The following is a 19,848-nucleotide window of genomic DNA, read 5'->3' on the forward strand; positions in this document are numbered from 1 at the left end:
ATTTTCTCCCCCAATTAATCAGATAAATTACCCAAGAGGAAAGATGCGCCCTAGAAAATACCAATAACCTCTTCCGAGTATTAATGGCTTCTCTAAAATACAATCAAGCCTATTTCCATGGTATCATGCAGTTTAGAGACATTAAACACAGCATCCAATTTCCAAACAATTCCTTCTACCTATTTCCATGGAGAAGTTCATGTCCTTATTGGATAAATCACAACCATCTAAATCCAACTTCCGATGGTAGATAGATATCGGTTCAAACAATACACAAAATCACGTCTGACCTGTAATTGTTAATTAGCACAACTCAATAAGCAAGAGCAAATAACCTTATCATCCGAAGATCATCGAAAAATCATGCATCAACCACAACTAGGGTTCAACTCAACTCTAGAATAAAATCTACTCTAGCATATTAAATATATAAAATAAAACAAAGATGGATATTACAATGAAATCTCCAAACTCGAAGTATTGAAGAAAAGAAAAAGTGTTTTTAACCTAACCTAATTATATGATACAATACTCTCCTCTATTCTCCTAATATATATGATTTTAATGCTTACAAGGAATTACAAATCAGTTTCCCAAACGGAATTGGATTCTCAAAGGAAAATTCGTAGCTGACTTTTCTGTCCTGTTTCTGGGCTGATTCTATTGGATTTTGGATATTGGACCATCTCTGAATAAAAGAAAATTCTCTTAGCTTCGCGTGGGCTGTAAGATCACCCAATTCTGACTTTTAGAACTCAAGATATGGCCCAAACAGTGAGTCAAGCGCACGCAGTCCAACAAATCCGAATTTTCTTCAAATAAATCTCCAAATTAAGCTCTTTATTCCAATTTCTTCCAGTTTTAGGAACTTCTTGCATCCTACAATAAAACATTAAAATCTATTAAATAAATATCCAATTAAATGCAAAATATAATAAATATGAGGAATAAAATCATATAAAATATATGTAAATATATACTCTATCAAACATCCCCACACTTAGCTTTTGCACGTCCTCGGGCAAATAAAAGAAGTAAAAATATCTATACTAACTAACTAACACCACTTTCGTAGATGACACGATTGCATTGAGCGCATGCAACAAGCCGTTAAACCCCTAGGCAGCCCTAGTAGGACGAGTTTTGTCTCGTGAGGGTTTATAGAAGATTTACCCACAAAATCCAATTTTTTCTGCCAAGTCTCAAACATGCAACTAATATGAATGCAATCTAAATGAATATGCCTAGAACCCAATCATGAAAGCATTAACCTCGTCAACAGAAAATCTTCAGAATATGGAACAATCAAGGATTTCATCTATCTCACATATTAGTCATGCAACTCTTCCACTGCAAGTACAGAGTGCATCGCGTGTGCTCAACATGCTCTCTAAAGAAACAAAACAGAGACCAACAAACTTCAACAGAGTCTTAACCATGAGCCGTTAATCAGAATAAAGCTTAAACACTTCGTTACATTAGAGTCAACTATAGGTCAGGGTCACAATGGAACTTCTATGCCTCTCTTATATTTTTCTTATCCATATTTTTTATTCATGCTCGGTCTAAGGTCGGGACGCTTCTCAGGGTAAGTGAGTTACGACCATCATAGACTTCGCTAGCTTATGTTTTTTCCTTTTTTTTTTTTTAAAGTCAAGCAATTCTCCAGTAACCAAGGGTTGTGAAAAGTCACCAAGAAATTTTTTTATTTCTAATACCATTGCACTTAATACCAGCACAGGTACATGGATCGTCCCCTTCACATGACATTAAATTGTCACCCACTGATCTCAAAGGAGTACTCGATACTTTATTGCAATATTCAATTTTTTTTTTCTTTTTTCAGAAAGGCATATACATCCCACAGCTTCCCCAAACTTAAGATTTACATACTCTAAGCTCAAAAGGGAATAGTCAAAATTCTACGCTCGACTCATAGCAAAGACTCAAGAATTAAGTTAGCCTAAGTCTCGTTTCTAGAGCATTTTATAGTGTAATTAAAATTTCCGCACAAGCAATTTCTAAGCATGCAAGACATCACATATGATCAAGATTACTAGCCAAGAAATTATGCAAATAAGCTCATCACAAGAAATTAACTCGGTTATTACATACTTTCATGAATTATGCAAATGCAAACTAAAAAGAAAACAAAATAAACTAAAAATTAAATAACTACATGCTCTAATTTAAATGCAACTATCATGAAATTCCTAAACTTAAGACAAGGCAATATACAATTTTTTTTTATTTTTCTATTTTTTTTTAATTTTTAATCATATATAATTTTTTTGGATTTTTTTTTCATTCATTAAGAACTCATCCCCACACTTAAATGGTTCATTGTCCTCAATGAATAAATTAATAATAATATATTCTTAAAAGAGAATAAACTAAAATATTATACAAAGAAAGGTTAGAAATACTCCCCAAGTGCATAAGCACGAAGTGTCGCTCAGAAAAAGATGTGAAAAATAGGCTCCACTTAATTAATATTCCAGCTCCAAGAAACCATCAAATATTAAGCTTTATAAGTTTAAACCAGTGTGTAAGTTGGCCAGGTGGTAGTTGTATGCTATTGAATCCTTGAAGACCAGTGTTCGACTCCTTCTGCAACATGTATATCACCTATCATGGTTATCCTTGGGCTGTTGGTTATCAGCTATCATGGTTCATCGATTGGGCTGTACAAAGGCCCCAGTAAGCAGCGCAGCGCGCACATCATTAGCACGCCAGCAGCAGATTGCCAGGAGCCGTGAGGAGCGATGGAGAGCTGCCAGCTCTTTTCGTTCTGCCGAGGCGCACAATCAGAAAGGAAAAGAGAGCCACGAGGAGGGAGAAGCGAGCCACGGCTCCAAACCATTCTGCCGAGAAGAGCTGTAGCCAGCACTCCAAAAATTTTTGCCCTAAACATTTTCAGTGACCTCTTTTTCTACTATTTCAAAATTGTTAAAAAATATCTCTTTATTCCTGAAACACTTCACATAATTTATCAAGGCACTTTGAGGGAGTAACAAGAAAATACAAATAAAAAATTCTAATCTAAAAAAAATACAAAGATTAAAATAAAAAAATTACTAACCTTAAAAATCATGGGTTGCCTCCCAAGAAGCGCTTGTTTATTGTCATTAGCTCGACTTATTTAAATAACTAATATTTACCAATAAGGTGAAAAAGCAAACAAATGTACATATCTCCTAATATCAATTAATCTGATCATTTGAGCACCAATTAAATTACCAAGAAGATATATAAATTGACACATGAGACATATATGGTGCTCAAAAAATTTGGGTATGTGAAAGTATTTAGAAAAATTATCATTAACACGTTCATAGCTACTTTTCACAAAATTCTCCCAAATTGGATCGACAAAAGGTATATACATATTCTCAATCCTAACATCAATTGAGTCAATCTCATCCAAAATTGATTCTATCTCATCTACCAAAATTGAATTAACAATATCCTTATCCGCATTAATTTCCACCACAGATATATTATCACCCTCATCAAATAGCATGCATAAAGAGTCATCTAAGAAATTAACATCATTGTTATCACAAGATTTTTCACATAAGTTAATTTCTTGAGAAACATAAGGATCAACAAGGGTAAGATTTTCAAAATCATCATCATCTTCATCATCAAAGTAATCAAAAATTATCTTACTGTTACTGACCTCGTTTGTAGGCTCTTTGACCTCCCCACCATTCCACAAAACTTCATCATTAATTTGACTCATAGGTTCTCTATCCGTTTGAGTGCGCATCTCTACGAGTTGAGTTACCTGTTGAGTCATTTGCGCCATTTGAGCTTGCATCTTATTGAGATGTGTCTTAAACTCTTCATTCTTTTTCTCTTGTGATGAAATAAATTCTTGCAAAAGAATTTCCAAGTTGGAGTTTTGTGGTGGTTGAGGGTAAATGATTTCAGGTAATTGAGCTTGGCATGGACTAACTTGTATCTCGTCAAACTGAGGATTAAATGGTTGACTTTGAGAAAATTCGGAGATAAAAGTTTCCAAGGCAGTTTCCAAGCTAGATTTTTGTGGTGGATGTGAGTGGTTTTGGTAGGAAAAATTAGGATAATATTCCCCACCAGAGTTGTATGTGCTAGGATATGGATTGTATTGTGGTATTTGGTTAGAGTTGTAATTGGTAGTGTAATCGAAATTACCATCCCAATAAGGTGCTTGGTTTGGATAATAAGGGGTGTTGAATTGGCAAAAATTTCGATGGTGTCCCCGCATACCACAAACTTCACAAGTAGTAACCAAATATGAAGGTATAGACTTGATTTCATCGATTGTCCGAGATAATGAATGCATAGCCTTAGTCAGTGCTTCCATGCTTTCTTCTTCCTCCTCCATTCACTCGCTTATTTTCTTATCGTAGAAACCTGAAACTCAAATATTGCAAACGCAAGAAAAACCACAAGTGAAGGATTAAACGGAACAAGAATAATAGCCGAAGCAATAATAAAAAAAAAATAAAATTAGTCAGATCTTATCAAAAACAAACTAATCTGATACCGCTTTGTCCCCGGCAGCGGCGCCAAAAATTTGACAAGGCTGTCGCGTGCCTATCAAATAATAAAATATCTAACAAACCTCCTAACTATGTAGTAGGGTAAGTCAGAGTCGTTCCCACAGAGACAAACGTATCAAACACTAGTTATTCTCGATTCAATCCAACTAACAAGTAACACAATAAAAGATAGATATTATTAAACTAATATAAATAAAATCTAGAAAACAATTAACTAAAAAGATCTAGAATCAAGTATCCCCACTAGCATGAATTAATGCAATTATGATTTTCTCCCCCAATTAATCAGATAAATTACCCAAGAGGAAAGATGCGCCCTATAAAATACCAATAACCTCTCCCGAGTATTAATGGCTTCTCTAAAATACAATCAAGCCTATTTCCATGGTATCATGCAGTTTAGAGACATTAAACACAACATCCTAATTTCCAAACAATTCCTTCTACCTATTTCCATGGAGAAGTTCATGTCCTTATTGGATAAATCACAACCATCTAAATCCAACTTCCGATGGTAGATAGATATCGGTTCAAACAATACACAAAATCACGTCTGACCTGTAATTGTTAATTAGCACAACTCAATAAGCAAGAGCAAATAACCTTATCATCCGAAGATCATCGAAAAATCATGCATCAACCACAACTAGGGTTCAACTCAACTCTAGAATAAAATCTACTCTAGCATATTAAATATATAAAATAAAACAAAGATGGATATTACAATGAAATCTCCAAACTCGAAGTATTGAAGAAAAGAAAAAGTGTTTTTAACCTAACCTAATTATATGATACAATACTCTCCTCTATTCTCCTAATATATATGATTTTAATGCTTACAAGGAATTACAAATCAGTTTCCCAAACGGAATTGGATTCTCAAAGGAAAATTCGTAGCTGACTTTTCTGTCCTGTTTCTGGGCTGATTCTATTGGATTTTGGATATTGGACCATCTCTGAATAAAAGAAAATTCTCTTAGCTTCGCGTGGGCTGTAAGATCACCCAATTCTGACTTTTAGAACTCAAGATATGGCCCAAACAGTGAGTCAAGCGCACGCAGTCCAACAAATCCGAATTTTCTTCAAATAAATCTCCAAATTAAGCTCTTTATTCCAATTTCTTCCAGTTTTAGGAACTTCTTGCATCCTACAATAAAACATTAAAATCTATTAAATAAATATCCAATTAAATGCAAAATATAATAAATATGAGGAATAAAATCATATAAAATATATGTAAATATATACTCTATCACATGTCTCACGAGCTTTTGCTCACGAACTGCTCATTAACTCACGCTCATGAACATGTCTCATGAATTTTTGCTCACCAACTGCTCATTAATTTTGTTCACGAACTTGTTTAATAAACTTTACTAACGAGCTAGCTTATGCTCATAAATTTATTTACTAGTTTGTTTGTTATTTAGTTTAATCAAAAAAATAAATTAAAATTCTAACTATATTTTAATTTATGCTCTAGGGAATCTTAAATTCATAATAAATCATCCATTAATAAAACTTCCACATCCACGAGCCAAGTTCACGAACTACACTCACGAGCCAAGTTCACGAACCATGTTCACGAACTCATAATTTGAACTTGCTCGCGAACTATCGAGTCGAACTCTACTGTGCTCAAGTTCGGCTCGTTTATAAAACGAACCTTAAAATTATGCTCAAGATCGACTCCTTTATGAATCGAACCAAGCTCGAACCGAGTTTTTTTCGAACCGAACACCGAGCGGTTATCCAGCGTATCAACTCATTTACAACGCTAGGTGTGGTTTACGCGGTTTTTGCATTACGCATTGCGGTTGCGGTTTATGAATTTTCAAACCACAAGCGCGAGTTGGTTCGCGGTTTTAGGAAAAATCGCACCGCAAACACCCCTGCGTAAAATTATCACAAATTTGTGCTACATATTTTATCAATCTATCTAAATATATTTAGGAGTATTTTTACTCATTAATAAATATCATACAACTGTATCATTAATGATATATAATAGATATTTTATGTCCATTCAAAGTGTACCGATAAAAAACGAGACAAATTGAGAATTATCACGGAAAATATATTTAATATGATTTTCTTTTATTTTATGACATGAAATTTCAGACACTGAAGCTGGCGGGCTTCAGTGTCCGAATTTTATGGCTTCCTCTTATTTTATGACATGAAATTTTATGGTCAAAATTGACAAGCGCATGTGCAGAGGCAGGAGCAAGGAAATAATATATTAGAAACAAGTAGTATTATATGGCTAACCATGCAATTATACCCCCACTGCGTGAAGTGGGCACATTATATGTCGGGTGCGTTTGCCTTAATTTTAAAATATGTCCAACCGTGTACATGCGAGAAGTTATGTCTAAATGAATTTTTTTTATATATATATTTAGATAATTTCATTTAATATTTATAAATTATTGAGTATAAAATTCACCAATATAATAATAAAAAATTTATAAATTATTTTTAAAATGGTTATAAAATCAAATTTTAAAATAAAAATAAATCATTAAAAAATTAAGATTTTCAACTTGAAATTGACTTATGATTTCTTTACTCAAACACTATGATAAACTGACTTGTAAGTCCTGCCAAACACGATTATGCACTGTACATTGTGCATCTGATTTGATGCGTTTGTTTAATATTCGTTTGAAACATATAAAATCGCTAAAAGTCCTTTATAAAAAACCAAAGTAAATTTATATACAAACTTGATAATTTGACTGAGCAGTCCGGTAACATGAATTTGATAAATTGATAAATTAATACAGAAGAAGAAGCTAAGTTATGGTGTTCGCCAGCTCTTTGAAGACGTGTTGCATTTATCTACTAGAACGTTTGCACTCAAATCGATTCTTGAAAGTTTTATTTCACAAAACAAATCGAATTTAGTTGAATATTAAAACCTGAATCTTAAACAAAGAAAGCTCTCACAAATTGTTACAACAATGAACGTTAGCAGAGTAAGCATAAGCTAATCTTAAGGAACATGCAAAAGCTGAGAAATAATTTGATCAACTTGGTGGATTCATTCTAGTTCTTCAAAAGATGAACAAGTTTATCCAAATTCTGAGAAGAAGAGCCATTAGGTCCACAGGCCTTCTCTGCCAAATTCTTCCACTCCATGGCCTTTTCTCTCATTTTCTTACCCTCAACTCCTTCCATAAGTAGTCTGACAAGCTTCTCCACATCGTCTCGCTTGACGTTATTAGGGATCTCCGGTCCACACTCCCATTTGTCACACAAGAACTTGCAGTTTGTTGTTTGATCCGCAAAGAAAGGCCAACAGAGCATTGGCACTCCAGCGGATAGGCTCTCGATAATTGAGTTCCAGCCTCCATGTGTCAAGAAGCCTCCCACAGACGCGTGGTTGAGGACATCTTCCTGTGGACACCAACTTGCTATGAAGCCTCTGCCCTTGATGGCATCCATAAATTCAACTCCCAATGTATTACTATTTGTGGATTCACCCACGATCAGGTCGGGCCTGATTATCCACAAGAAGCAGAAGTTGCTATTGGCAAGCCCCCAGCCAAACTCCTTAAGCTGCTCTGCATACATGACTGTTATGCTTCCAAAGTTCACATAAACAACAGAATCAGTTTCTTTAGAATCTAGCCATTGAAGACATGTTTTTTCCTCTTCCCAAAGATTATATCCAATGCTCTTCAGACCCTCTTTCTGATCTAATGGGATTTGGTTGAGGAGCATCTGTTGCGGGCCTATTGTGTATACTTTGGGAAACATAGATGAGAGGATGTTTACAAGATCTTGTTCCAAATCATCGAAGGTATGAAAAACAAGTGCCGTACCATTCTTTGCTCTCTGAGCACATTCCATAAAAAAGTAGAACATAAAATCATTCGAATCCATGATTCTGATCTGACTTGGAAGGTCCCTCAGACGAATATCTGGCATTCCTGGGATCCCCTCTACAATGGTGTCTAGATATCCATTTGTTAGATAGCTCTCATCTGCAAAATATATAACAAAACAAATAGTCATTACATAAACATATTATTGCAATTGCATCGACCTTCAGGCCTTACAGAATCTTACCTTTAAATGGTACAAGGCCTCTATCAAGGCAATTCTTGAATTGATAAAATCCCATAAATGCACAAGCAGGAATCGTCCACAGCAAAACGACAGGAATTCCAAGAGAATGAGCAACATCGGTTGTGAATGGCATGAAACCATCCGAGAGAATCGAATCAGCTGGATGGACTCCAGCATTGAGCTTCGAAAGAAGTGTCTGAAATGGAGGCAGCATGTTGTTCTCTATAATGCCATGAGAAAGTGCCATTACGTCTTGGGTGGCATCCGCATCAGACGGAGGGAGGCCATCAGGGATGGTCACAAATTCGAAACCAGGCAGGCCTTCAAGAGATCCAAGACCTCCTGATCTGACCAAGCGTCTGTGATTGAACTCTGTATTCACAAATGTAATGAAACAGCCTTTGCTGTGAAGGAGCTTTGCCATTTTCAGCATTGCTTTGATATGACTTTGTGTTGGGGCAGGTATGCAAACTACATGAGCCTGCTTTTCTGCCGCTGTATTTTGTGAATTCATAGCTAATTCTTTCTTGAGTTTTTTCTGTTAGTATGACGCAGAATGCAATTACCCTGTTAGAGTTTTATAGTGGTAATGCGTTTCAGAGTTAGCTGAGCAAATTAGAATTTGGTGCATGCGTTGATTGGTAGTTACTGTTTGATTCGGTATTTAAAATTTTTTTGACACTCATGCTAAATTACCCATACTGCGTGTGTAATATTTAATCCATTAATTTTTAAAGGGAGCACAACGGGACCGGTAAACGAGATAATCCGACCCTTTAAAAGTGTTTCGGGTCTAGTCACTTATTAAAGAATATATATAAAATTATGGGAAGATAAAATGTTACTCACCGGTTCGAACTACGTAAATCTCGTAATTGTTCTAGAACAACTAGAAAGAGATTCTTTTCAGAACAACTAGAAAGAGATTCTTAATTTGACCTTTTCAAACTCTATCTGTGACTCACTAGAGGCCCAGTAAACAAAAATAAGATGTGCACGAACAAGATATCCAACAAGAAGAAGGAAAAGGATCGAATAGAGAGAGTGGCAACAAGAAGAAGGAAAAGGATTGAATAGAGGAACTCTCGAACATTTGGCAATCTCAGGTGTGTTGATATCTGTGACTCACTAGAGACCCGGGAAACAAAAATAAGATGTGCACGAACGAGATATCCAACAAGAAGAAGGAAAATGATTGAATAGAGAGAGTGGCAACAAGAAGAAGGAAAAAGATTAAATAGAGGAACTCTCGAACATTTGGCAATCTCAGGTGTGTTGATATCAATGACAACTCATTATTTCGATAAATCATTTCTTTTTATTTTCTCCTAATATTACACTACAAAACCAATAGAACAAACATCAAAGTGAACATATTATAGTACATAATTATCTTAAATTTCACGATGGGTCGAGGCATATGCTCGGCTGTCTCGGCTCAGTGTAGCTTCGCCACTGCTCCCATGAAATGGGAACTTTATGTATCCCATTTAAATAAATGTATGTAAGTTATTTTATTTAAATAACAATTTTCTATGCGGATCTTTTCTTAAAATTTTATGTAAGTTTATTTTATTTAAATAATAATTAATCATCATACAATAACTTATATATATCCCGAAAGAAATCCGGAATAGAATCATATATATGTTTTTTGCAAGATCAACTTTACATGAAATCTTGTTATTTTTAATCCATATTTATTGTAAATATGTTAAATATTATTATTATCTATTATAAAAGGTTAATTATCTTAAAATTAAAATTTAATTGAAATTTAGATGAGATTCTATATCCGATTATAATATGTTCTTCTTTTAACAGTGTTCTTTTAATGAACTTGTTCACGATATATGAGTTGAGCTGAGCTAGAATAAAAAATAAGGTCAAACCGCTACTTACTCCTAAAATAGCGAATCAAATAAAATTATTTCCCCCCAAAATTTGGTTACATCACTAAAATATATAGATGTATTAGATGTTGAATTCTGAGTTCAATAAGATGTACTCCCTCCATCCCATTTTATGTGAGCTGGTTTGACTTTCACGGAGATTAAGAAAAATGTAGTAAATGTAGTTGAAAAGTGGGTAAAGTAGTGGGACCCATCAATATTTAATAATAGATTTGAGATAGTGTGTAATAGTGTAAAAAGAGATTATAAAATATAGAGGTAGTGGGTGTAATAGTGAAAAGTAGTGTTCAAAAATAGTAAGTATTATAGGTTCATTCTTTTTGGGACGTCCTGAAAAGGAAATGAGGTCACATAAAATGGGACGGAGGGAGTATATATTATAGAAAAATCCTGAAAATATTGCATTTTTTCAAGTTTTAATGAGCCGAACTCAAGCCGAACGAGTTTGAGCCGAGTTCGAGCCGAACACACTAAAAGTAGACCTGACAATTTGACACGTAACACGCTAACACGAAACGAAACGACACGAAAAAAATTGGATATGAGTTTTGATTTTCGATACACGAAACACGAAATTACACGAACACGAAATTACACGATAGATTTCGTGTCGGATATGGGTTTTCATTTGGGGTACACGAAATACACGAAAGTACACGAAATATTTGTAGATTATATTTATTATATATATGTTATGATATATTAAATATATAATTGAGTATAAAATATATATTTATATGTATGTGTGGATATATATTGTAGATACATCAACAAATTTATAGAGAATTGTATACAAGTATTAATATATCATTCACAATTAACAAAATTTATAAAGGAAATATATATTAAATCCATTTTTTGATTAAAAAATATATTAATATTTTTATATATAATATACACGAAAAGTAAACGAAATATACACGAAACGATTCGGATCGGATACGGGTTTCAAATTAGGTACACGAAATTAATAACGAGCGGATACAGGTTTCACCTTCAAGTACACGAAAATACACGAAACGAAAGTATACGAAACGAAACGATTGCCACCCCTAACTAAAAGCTAGACTCCAGCTCGTTTTCTTAACGAATATATTTATATGTTCGAGCTTGAGCTTTTGAGTTCTTAGCGAACTGAGTTTTTATCGAACCGATTTGAAACTTGTTCGCGAACAGTTCTGTTCGTAAACAACCTGCCTACTGCATACACACGGAACGGATAACAACATATCAAATCTAACACCCTGCTAATATAATGGATAATAATTTATTTTAGATACGGTGCCGATGATGGTCCATGGATATCACAAAATCCCCTCTAAACCGATGAAATGCCCTTTTAACCCGATCCACTAGGATGAATCTCTGTGTATGATGTATGATGTAACCATGGTTTCTTTGAAATATTAGATATCTGAAGTTTCAGTGCACGACAAGTTTAAAACTAATATATTAAGCATAGTAAACTTAACAATAAATTAAACATACATTAATATTCAAATTAAGCATGCAAGGTATCCAAAATAGCAAAATCTAGTGTATCATGCATGCTTTGAAGTTGGAGCAAAGTAGCAAACCGAACTTAAAGACGATGCAAACTGATCATACACAATTGAGAAAGAATGGATTCTAATATTGTGGGATTTCTAGTTCTTCAAGAGAAGAACTAGCTTGTCGAAATTGAGAGAAGATGATCCACCAGGTCCACAGGCTTTCTCTGCCAGTTTCTTCCACTCTATAGCCTTGTTTCTCATTTTCTTACCTTCTGCTCCATCCATCAACAGTCTAACAAGCTTCTCCACATCATCTCTCTTCACATTATTAGGAATCTCCAATCCACACTCCCATTTGTCACGCAAGAACTTACAGTTTATAGGTTGATCTGCGAAGAATGGCCAATAAAGCATAGGCACTCCAGCGGAAAGGCTCTCCATGATTGAGTTCCACCCTCCATGTGTCAAGAACCCTCCCACCGCTACGTGGTTGAGAACATCCTCCTGTGGGCACCAGCTTGATATGAATCCCCTGTCCTTGATGGCATCCATAAATTCAACTCCCAACGTATTCGCAGATTCTCCCACGATCAAATCTGGCCTAATTATCCATACAAAGGAGTAGTTGCTATTAGCAAGCCCCCAACCAAACTCCACAAGCTGCTCTGCAGACAGGACTGTTATGCTTCCAAAGTTCACATAAACAACAGAATCAGCTTCTTTCGAGTCCAGCCACTCGAGACATGTTTTCTCCTCTTCCCAGAGACTACCAATGCTCCCGAGTGGCTTTTCCTGATCTGAATTAATCTGATCGAAAAGCATCTGTTGAGGGCCTATTGTGTACACATTGATAAACATAGATGAGACAGCGTTCAACACTTCTTGTTCCAAGTCATCAAAGGTATGAATTACAAGTGCTGTGCAAGTAGCTGCTTTCTCAAAGCATTTGATATAAAGGTTGAACATGAAATCATCTGGATCCATTATTCTTACGTCGCTGGGAATATCCCTCAGACGGATATCTGGCATGCCGGGGATCCAGTCTATATTGGTATCCAAATATCCATTTGTTAGATAGCTCTCATCTGCATCACAATGAACAGTAATCATTAAATTAGCTTGAAAAATGCTTCTTGGGTAAAGTAAAATAGTATACTAGATGTGAGAAATAAATTAAGATTTATAAGTGATTAAACTGTTTGGGAAGGAAGCAGAAGTCCTGAAACAAAAGCTAGCATTCTCAGCTTCTCATAAGTGTTTCTGGCTTTTTACACAAACAGGTTAAAAAATGGAGAAGCCGGCTTTTTAATAAAAAGAGCCAGAAATGGCGGTGCCCAAACAGGCACATATAGTTGATAATTGTGTTATTGATTATATTTGTGTGTTGTACCTAAATTGAAAAATCATACCTTTAAGCGGTACAAGACCTCTTTCAAGGACATACTTGAACTGATAATAAGCCATAAATGCACAGGCCGCAATTGTCCAAAGCAAAACGATGGGAATGCCGAAAGAATGTGCAACATCAGATGTGAATGGCAAGAAACCGTCAGACAGGATCGAAGTGACTGGATGGATTCCAGCATTGAGCTTCAAAATGAGGTTCTGAAATGGTTGTGCCATAAGACCTGCAATGGATCGAGCAATTGCTGATACGTCTTGCGTCACATTAGGGTCAGATGGAGGGAGGCCATCCGAGATGGTTTCGAATTCGAAACCAGGGAGGTCTCCAAGAACTTTAAGGCCTCCTGATTTAAGGAAGCGTTTGTGGTTAAACTCTGTATTGACAAATGTAATGAAAATGCCTTTGCTGTGAAGCATCTTTGCCGTTTTCAGCATGGCCTTAATGTGGCTTTGAGCTGGGATTGGTATGCAAACTACATGAGCCTGCTTCTCTGCTGCTCTTGCCCATGAATCCATAGATGTTTAATGTTTTGATGCAAACTTCTTAAAGCGCGCGTGTATATATAGAAGTTTATTAGAGCTTCTTATCAGTAGCTACCTACCTTCTCAAAAATGTTACTCTAAAAGTTTTCACACGTGGTCGATTTCTGAGTGGACACAATTTTGTACACAAGATTTTGTACAATGACGTGGCAATTAATGTGATGTGTTTTAATCGGGTTGTTCGTGTAAATACAGGTTCCATTCCAATTAATTCATCATATTATGTACAAAATTTTGTATACATTTATGTGCATCAAACATTTTCCCAAATTAAATAGGTTGATGTTCATTGATATATAATTTAATTACTAAGTTAGAATTTCACTTAAACTTAGTAAAACCACTTGATTTCGTATGAGATATATTTCAACTACTCATCTTGTTTTGGTAATTTTTTATCGTTAAATATAATATTTTCATCCAGACAATGATCTATAAATTTAGTTTTGTTCGTATTTTCGTGATAACCAGTACATTATTCATATTCTAAAATTATGTAAACAGATTTGATTTAAAATTTTGACTTTTCACTTATTCTCACCACCAGCCGAAGTCAAATGTTATTTTGATACAAGACAGACTCTCTCTGCCACAAACACAATTGTGGGCTTTCCGTTGTGTCATGATCATGGGCCTTGATCACTTAAATTTCGATTAAATGCTGCGCCTAACATGCAACTGTCTAGGACGGTGTTGTCATTACAATTATTATCAGCCACAACTTCAACGAGCACGTGTAAAATAGTGATCACAAACGTATTTTTCCCTCTCATGTATTTTAGCATTTTATACATCAAAATGCTAGACAAAAAGATGATAATAAATATTTGTAAGCTAATTATCGTATGTTGTTTCATGTTCTAAGTTTAGTTCTCATTTACCGTCCACGAGAATCATGGATGAGGGTGTGAAAATAGCTCAATCGCATAGGATTCCAGTTTCGAAAGATCACAAAATTTTGAGTCCAGGTATTATGGATTAGTGCAAGTCAGAAAACAACATATCAAATATTTAGAGAATCTATGTGTTATTGTACAATTCAGTAATATAGTTGATGAATGAGCCCAAACAAGAATATATAATATATTTTAATTATACTACTCCCTCTGTTTTTTTTTTTATGTGACGCTTTGACTTTTGGCACACATTTTTAAGTGCTTTGACCGGGTAGTTAAAAATATTATTTTTTGAATTTTCTTTTTCTGAATAAAAATTTTGATTATATATTATTATTCAGAAAAAGAAATTTTAAAAAATAATATTTTTAACTACCCGGTCAAAGCACTTAAAAATGTGTGCCAAAAGTCAAAGCGTCATATAAAAAAAACAGAGGGAATATATATTAATGATATGTAAAAATATGTGGCTATTAAAGTTTTAAAGGTGCAGGATACAATCCCATGCCAATTATTAATTTAAAGATTTAGAAGAAAATACACATCTCAATATTATAACAAACATTTTATAAAAATATTCCAAATTACGAGCTCGTTATATTAGATACTTGCTTATACAATATATTATTTTTCATACGCAATTTTTAATAAACAGACTATTGACTTAGAAGGATATTATTGACAATATTACCAAAATCTAGATAAAGAACACTCATATATTAGTCCATGAGTTTATTAATAAATTTAATCTGGATCTGATCTATTTTGATTTTATTAAAAGAATATGTTTATAAACTAATAAATTTACTAAAGACAAATAGTACGATGAAATATATATATATATATATATCATATTAGGTAAAAAAAATAAATTTTTCACTAATCACATATTAATTAAACCGAAAATTACATCTTTAAAAGAAAAACTTGTTAGACTTTCAAGAAGAACTATATCATATTAACTATTTTGTTATAAAAAGTGATTTGGAGAGAGATTATAATATTTTAGAGAATGTAAAATAAAGCAAATGAAATATCTATTCTTATTTAAATTATTATTTAGTTTAAATTTATGAATTTAAAATTCGATGTGCATGTTACTATTTTTTTCCTAAAATAATTATAAATATGAGAATGGTAACAAAGACATCAATTTTGATGTCAAAAAATAATGTAAATAATATAATATTGATGATATATGAATTTAAAATATCATAACTTGCGACGTACATGTGTATTTAGAAAACTTCTGTATTGCTTAATCAACAGTCAACTAGACACAATGGTAAAATGTATCTATGAGACCTTTTAAGGAGTAAGTTATAAATTTTTGATTAATTGATTAAAAAAAGACAAATAAGTTATTCATAATAAGATTTAATACATTTAACTTTTAATATGTCAACTATAATTTTTAAATATAATGAGTCCAATTATAATTAAATTGATTAATTATTTAAAAATTAAATAAAAAACATATAAATTAATTCATAATCCGACAAGGTATGGACGTATGGTTAAAGCTTATATCCGATTAAACGGACTTCAAACCAGAATAAGTTTTTCATAATAAGGAATATTTGGTTTGATCTTTAGCTAAATTTGTATGTTATTTTCTGACACCATAACAAATATGAGTATCAAATATTTAATAATGTGAGTTCGAACAAAACTAAAAAAGTAAATACGCAATTAAGGGGCAGAATATTTCATGTCTTCATGAAATTTATTCGGCATAATTCATATCTACTCACTTTTTGCTTGAAATACCAAAAAATCATTTGTTCGAGATTTAATTTATAATAGCTCATGAAAATCCTTAAAAATCTTAATCATCAAGCTTATAAAACTAATAATAAAAAGTTAAAATTTTATAATGGGTAGATATTATAATAAACTGGCCAAATTATTGACCCTCTAATATTTTAAATTAATAATAAAAAATCTATGACATTAAAGTATTATATAGTCGGTGTGAAAATTAAAAGAGCAACCACATCATGGTGTGAAACTACTATTATTTTTGATATAGTTATAAAGTTAGCAGTTCAATTGAAATACTTTTGGTAGGGGTCTTTTTACGTACGACATATGTTTCAATTTATGTTTATACAAAGCGTGTTCGACCTACACAAGAAATATTGTGTTGATGATCATCCCCATCTTATCACTCATCTACCTAACTATGATGCCAAATTTCACTGCGCTATAAGTGGCCTCATGCAATGATTTTTGGAAAGTGTTACAAGCATTTCGTTGCAGTAGTTAAGATTTTTCGGTGATCTTGTAACATGACTAATTTGGTGTTACAATAGTTGTAAAACTAGTGTTGCATGAGAGTGACGGTGTTGCATAACATGTAACACCAACACTTGGTGTTACAATAGCTACTGTGACACCAACACTTGTGTTACAATAGCTACTTTTTATTTTTAAAATTAATTAAATAAATATATTTTCATAAAATAGGAATTTAGATTATAATACATATTATGTATGATAATAGAATGTCATATATAATATTACGAAAATTTCAAAATTAATTACATCTCGTTTAAGAAATAAATAATATTATATTTAAATAAAATAAGGCATTTTCAGTATATATAAAATTATATAAACAAAAAATTAATTAATTAAAATTATTAAAAAATAAACACAGTCTTCGAGGTGAAAATGTTTGTACGCTGATATTTCCCCCTAAGCTAAAACCTAATGTACTTTCCCCCTAGACATTCCGACTTAGTTCTGTCTCTTTGGTCTCTCTTCTCCCTCTCCCTCCTCGGTCTCTTTTCACCTTTACCATCTTTCTCTCACTCAGTCTCTCTTACCTTAAATTGAAAATAAACTGGATTGAAGCCGCAAAATCGTCTCGGATTGAAGAACCGGAATAATATTTGAATATCTAAACACATAGTTTCTCCGGTTAGAATTACTAACTTTCGAATTTTCTCAATTTATAGGTAGTTAGGATTTCATAAATTGGAGTTTTGCAATTAGTGTGTGCGCACTTAAACAAAATTGATTATAACTAAAATTAGAAAAAGTATATTATATATTTATAGGACTTTTTTGGGATTACCAATTCGAATAGGGTTTGGATTGAATTTTAGATTTTGGGTTGGTTTTCGATTTTGAATGGGTTGGTTTTCGATTTTGAATGCTTAATACCCAAATCCAAATCAAACCGGGTTGGACTGAATTTCGGATTTTGGGGTTGGGTTTCGATTTCGAATACTTAATACCCAAATCCAAACTCTTTCGAATTGAAAAAAAATCTGAATTCAAATTATCGAATTTGATAAAATCCGTTTGGCTCGAAATAAATCGAAATCCATCGGATCGAATTTTGCAGGCATCCTAATTAAGACTAACTAATACTCCGTTAGTCCCACTCATTTGTTTAAATATATTTCACTGTTTGACACACATTTTAAGGATCTTATTAAGTATAATAACTTGTTTTCAAAAAACTTTTTTTATAAATAAAAATTCAAACATTATATTTTTATTCAAAAAAAGATTAAAATAATTTACAAAACTTCGCCTAATCAGAGTTTTAAAATGTATCGAATCCCGCACCGGTAAAAAACCGGAGATGGAGGGAATATATTACAAATTATCATGATGTAATGATTGACACCCCACGCATTTGGCAAAAACATGATACCGAAATTGGCAACCATAGCACTACTCTCTGTAATAAAAACCTCAAAATATTTTTTTTTTTTTTTTTTTTTTTTTTTTTTTTTGCTAAATAAAACCTCAAAATATTATAATTAACTAGCCTTAAACCCGTGCAAAGCACGGGCGCCTATATAATTTTAAATTAATTATAACTATTATATAATAGTAATATATATTAATGATAGTAAATTTACTTTTTTATTTTTTAATTAATTATAAATTATATTTAAAAGAATAATGGTGGAGTTTTTATCTTGTAGTATATCAAAACTGTTTAGAGATATAAGACTATGACAACTCTACGTGTAGCAGACTTTTAGTTATAAAGTGAAACACCAAATCAACATGACCAAACCAAAATTTTGTACGACTACAAATTATACTCGCTTATTATTATAGTATAGTATAGATACATTGTCAATAAATTCATAGCTGCTTGATTAAAGAATAAAGGTAGCCTTTGTGAAGTTACTGATAGAAACCCTGGACAGTTATTTACGATGATTATATAATCAGACTGCTGCATCTTGATACAGTACCTAAACCTCAACAGAAATGGAGTCACCGTGAAGAGAAGTGTTAGAGAGAGGTAGGTATAAGTCAGTGTTTGTTAACACTGGACGTATATATTAACAGTACTATCATGCATATGAACATGGCTTTAAGGAGACTCTAGGTTGACACTGGAGCTCCCTCCCCTCCCTCTCAAAGGTGAAACGTCCCAAGGAATTTTCTTCTCATGTTGCCTCATCTCCACTCTACCGTTCCGTTCTTTTCTTTGATGTGTATCGCTATATTCTCTGGAAATTTCGCTTCAAATTGTTTTTTCCTTAAGATGTTTGGTCTTCCAAGTTAGAGTTTCGTGTTAATTAGTACGATCATATTTAACTGGTCATTTTTACTCATTTTTCTTGTAGTACCAATAACAAAGATATAATAAGTACATGTAACAACGATATATATGGAAGGTATGAAAAGTGTTTAATTTTTGTTGTATGGTTCATAAATAATATTCTAAACTAACAAACAAAGTGCATGGATAAAAAAGTGAGATTTATGTTGTTTTCATGGAACTAAAGTAGAGAAGCACTTCTAATAACTGTAGAAAGTTGAGAAACCTGGGTTTGAAGATCATAAATTGTTGGTGACAGCTTAATTGAATCTAAAATTATAGACTTTAATATCAATAAACTCATTTTTTTTAACATGCAAAAATATAAAGTTCTGTGAACAACAAAAATAAGAGCACCAGGGAAATTCCCTTCTTCTAATATTATTTCAAAAA

General features: G+C 33.1%; 2 protein-coding genes across 2 annotated transcripts; both read right to left on the minus strand.

Annotated features, from left to right (window-relative positions):
• Positions 1-7,405: 7,405 nt before the first annotated feature.
• On the minus strand, positions 7,406-9,193 carry LOC108198767 (7-deoxyloganetin glucosyltransferase). The gene is made up of 2 exons (XM_017366536.2): positions 8,628-9,193; positions 7,406-8,542 (listed from the first exon to the last, which is right to left on the minus strand). Exons 1-2 carry the CDS (start codon positions 9,139-9,141, stop codon positions 7,602-7,604), a joined length of 1,455 nt encoding a protein of 484 aa, XP_017222025.2. The 5' UTR covers positions 9,142-9,193; the 3' UTR covers positions 7,406-7,601.
• A 2,792-nt stretch (positions 9,194-11,985) lies between these two features.
• On the minus strand, positions 11,986-13,996 carry LOC108197969 (7-deoxyloganetin glucosyltransferase). The gene is made up of 2 exons (XM_017365704.2): positions 13,443-13,996; positions 11,986-13,118 (listed from the first exon to the last, which is right to left on the minus strand). Exons 1-2 carry the CDS (start codon positions 13,951-13,953, stop codon positions 12,187-12,189), a joined length of 1,443 nt encoding a protein of 480 aa, XP_017221193.1. The 5' UTR covers positions 13,954-13,996; the 3' UTR covers positions 11,986-12,186.
• Positions 13,997-19,848: the final 5,852 nt, after the last annotated feature.

This window comes from Daucus carota, chromosome 8 (genome assembly GCF_001625215.2).
Source record: "Daucus carota subsp. sativus chromosome 8, DH1 v3.0, whole genome shotgun sequence".
In the NCBI taxonomy this organism is placed as follows: domain Eukaryota; kingdom Viridiplantae; phylum Streptophyta; class Magnoliopsida; order Apiales; family Apiaceae; genus Daucus; species Daucus carota.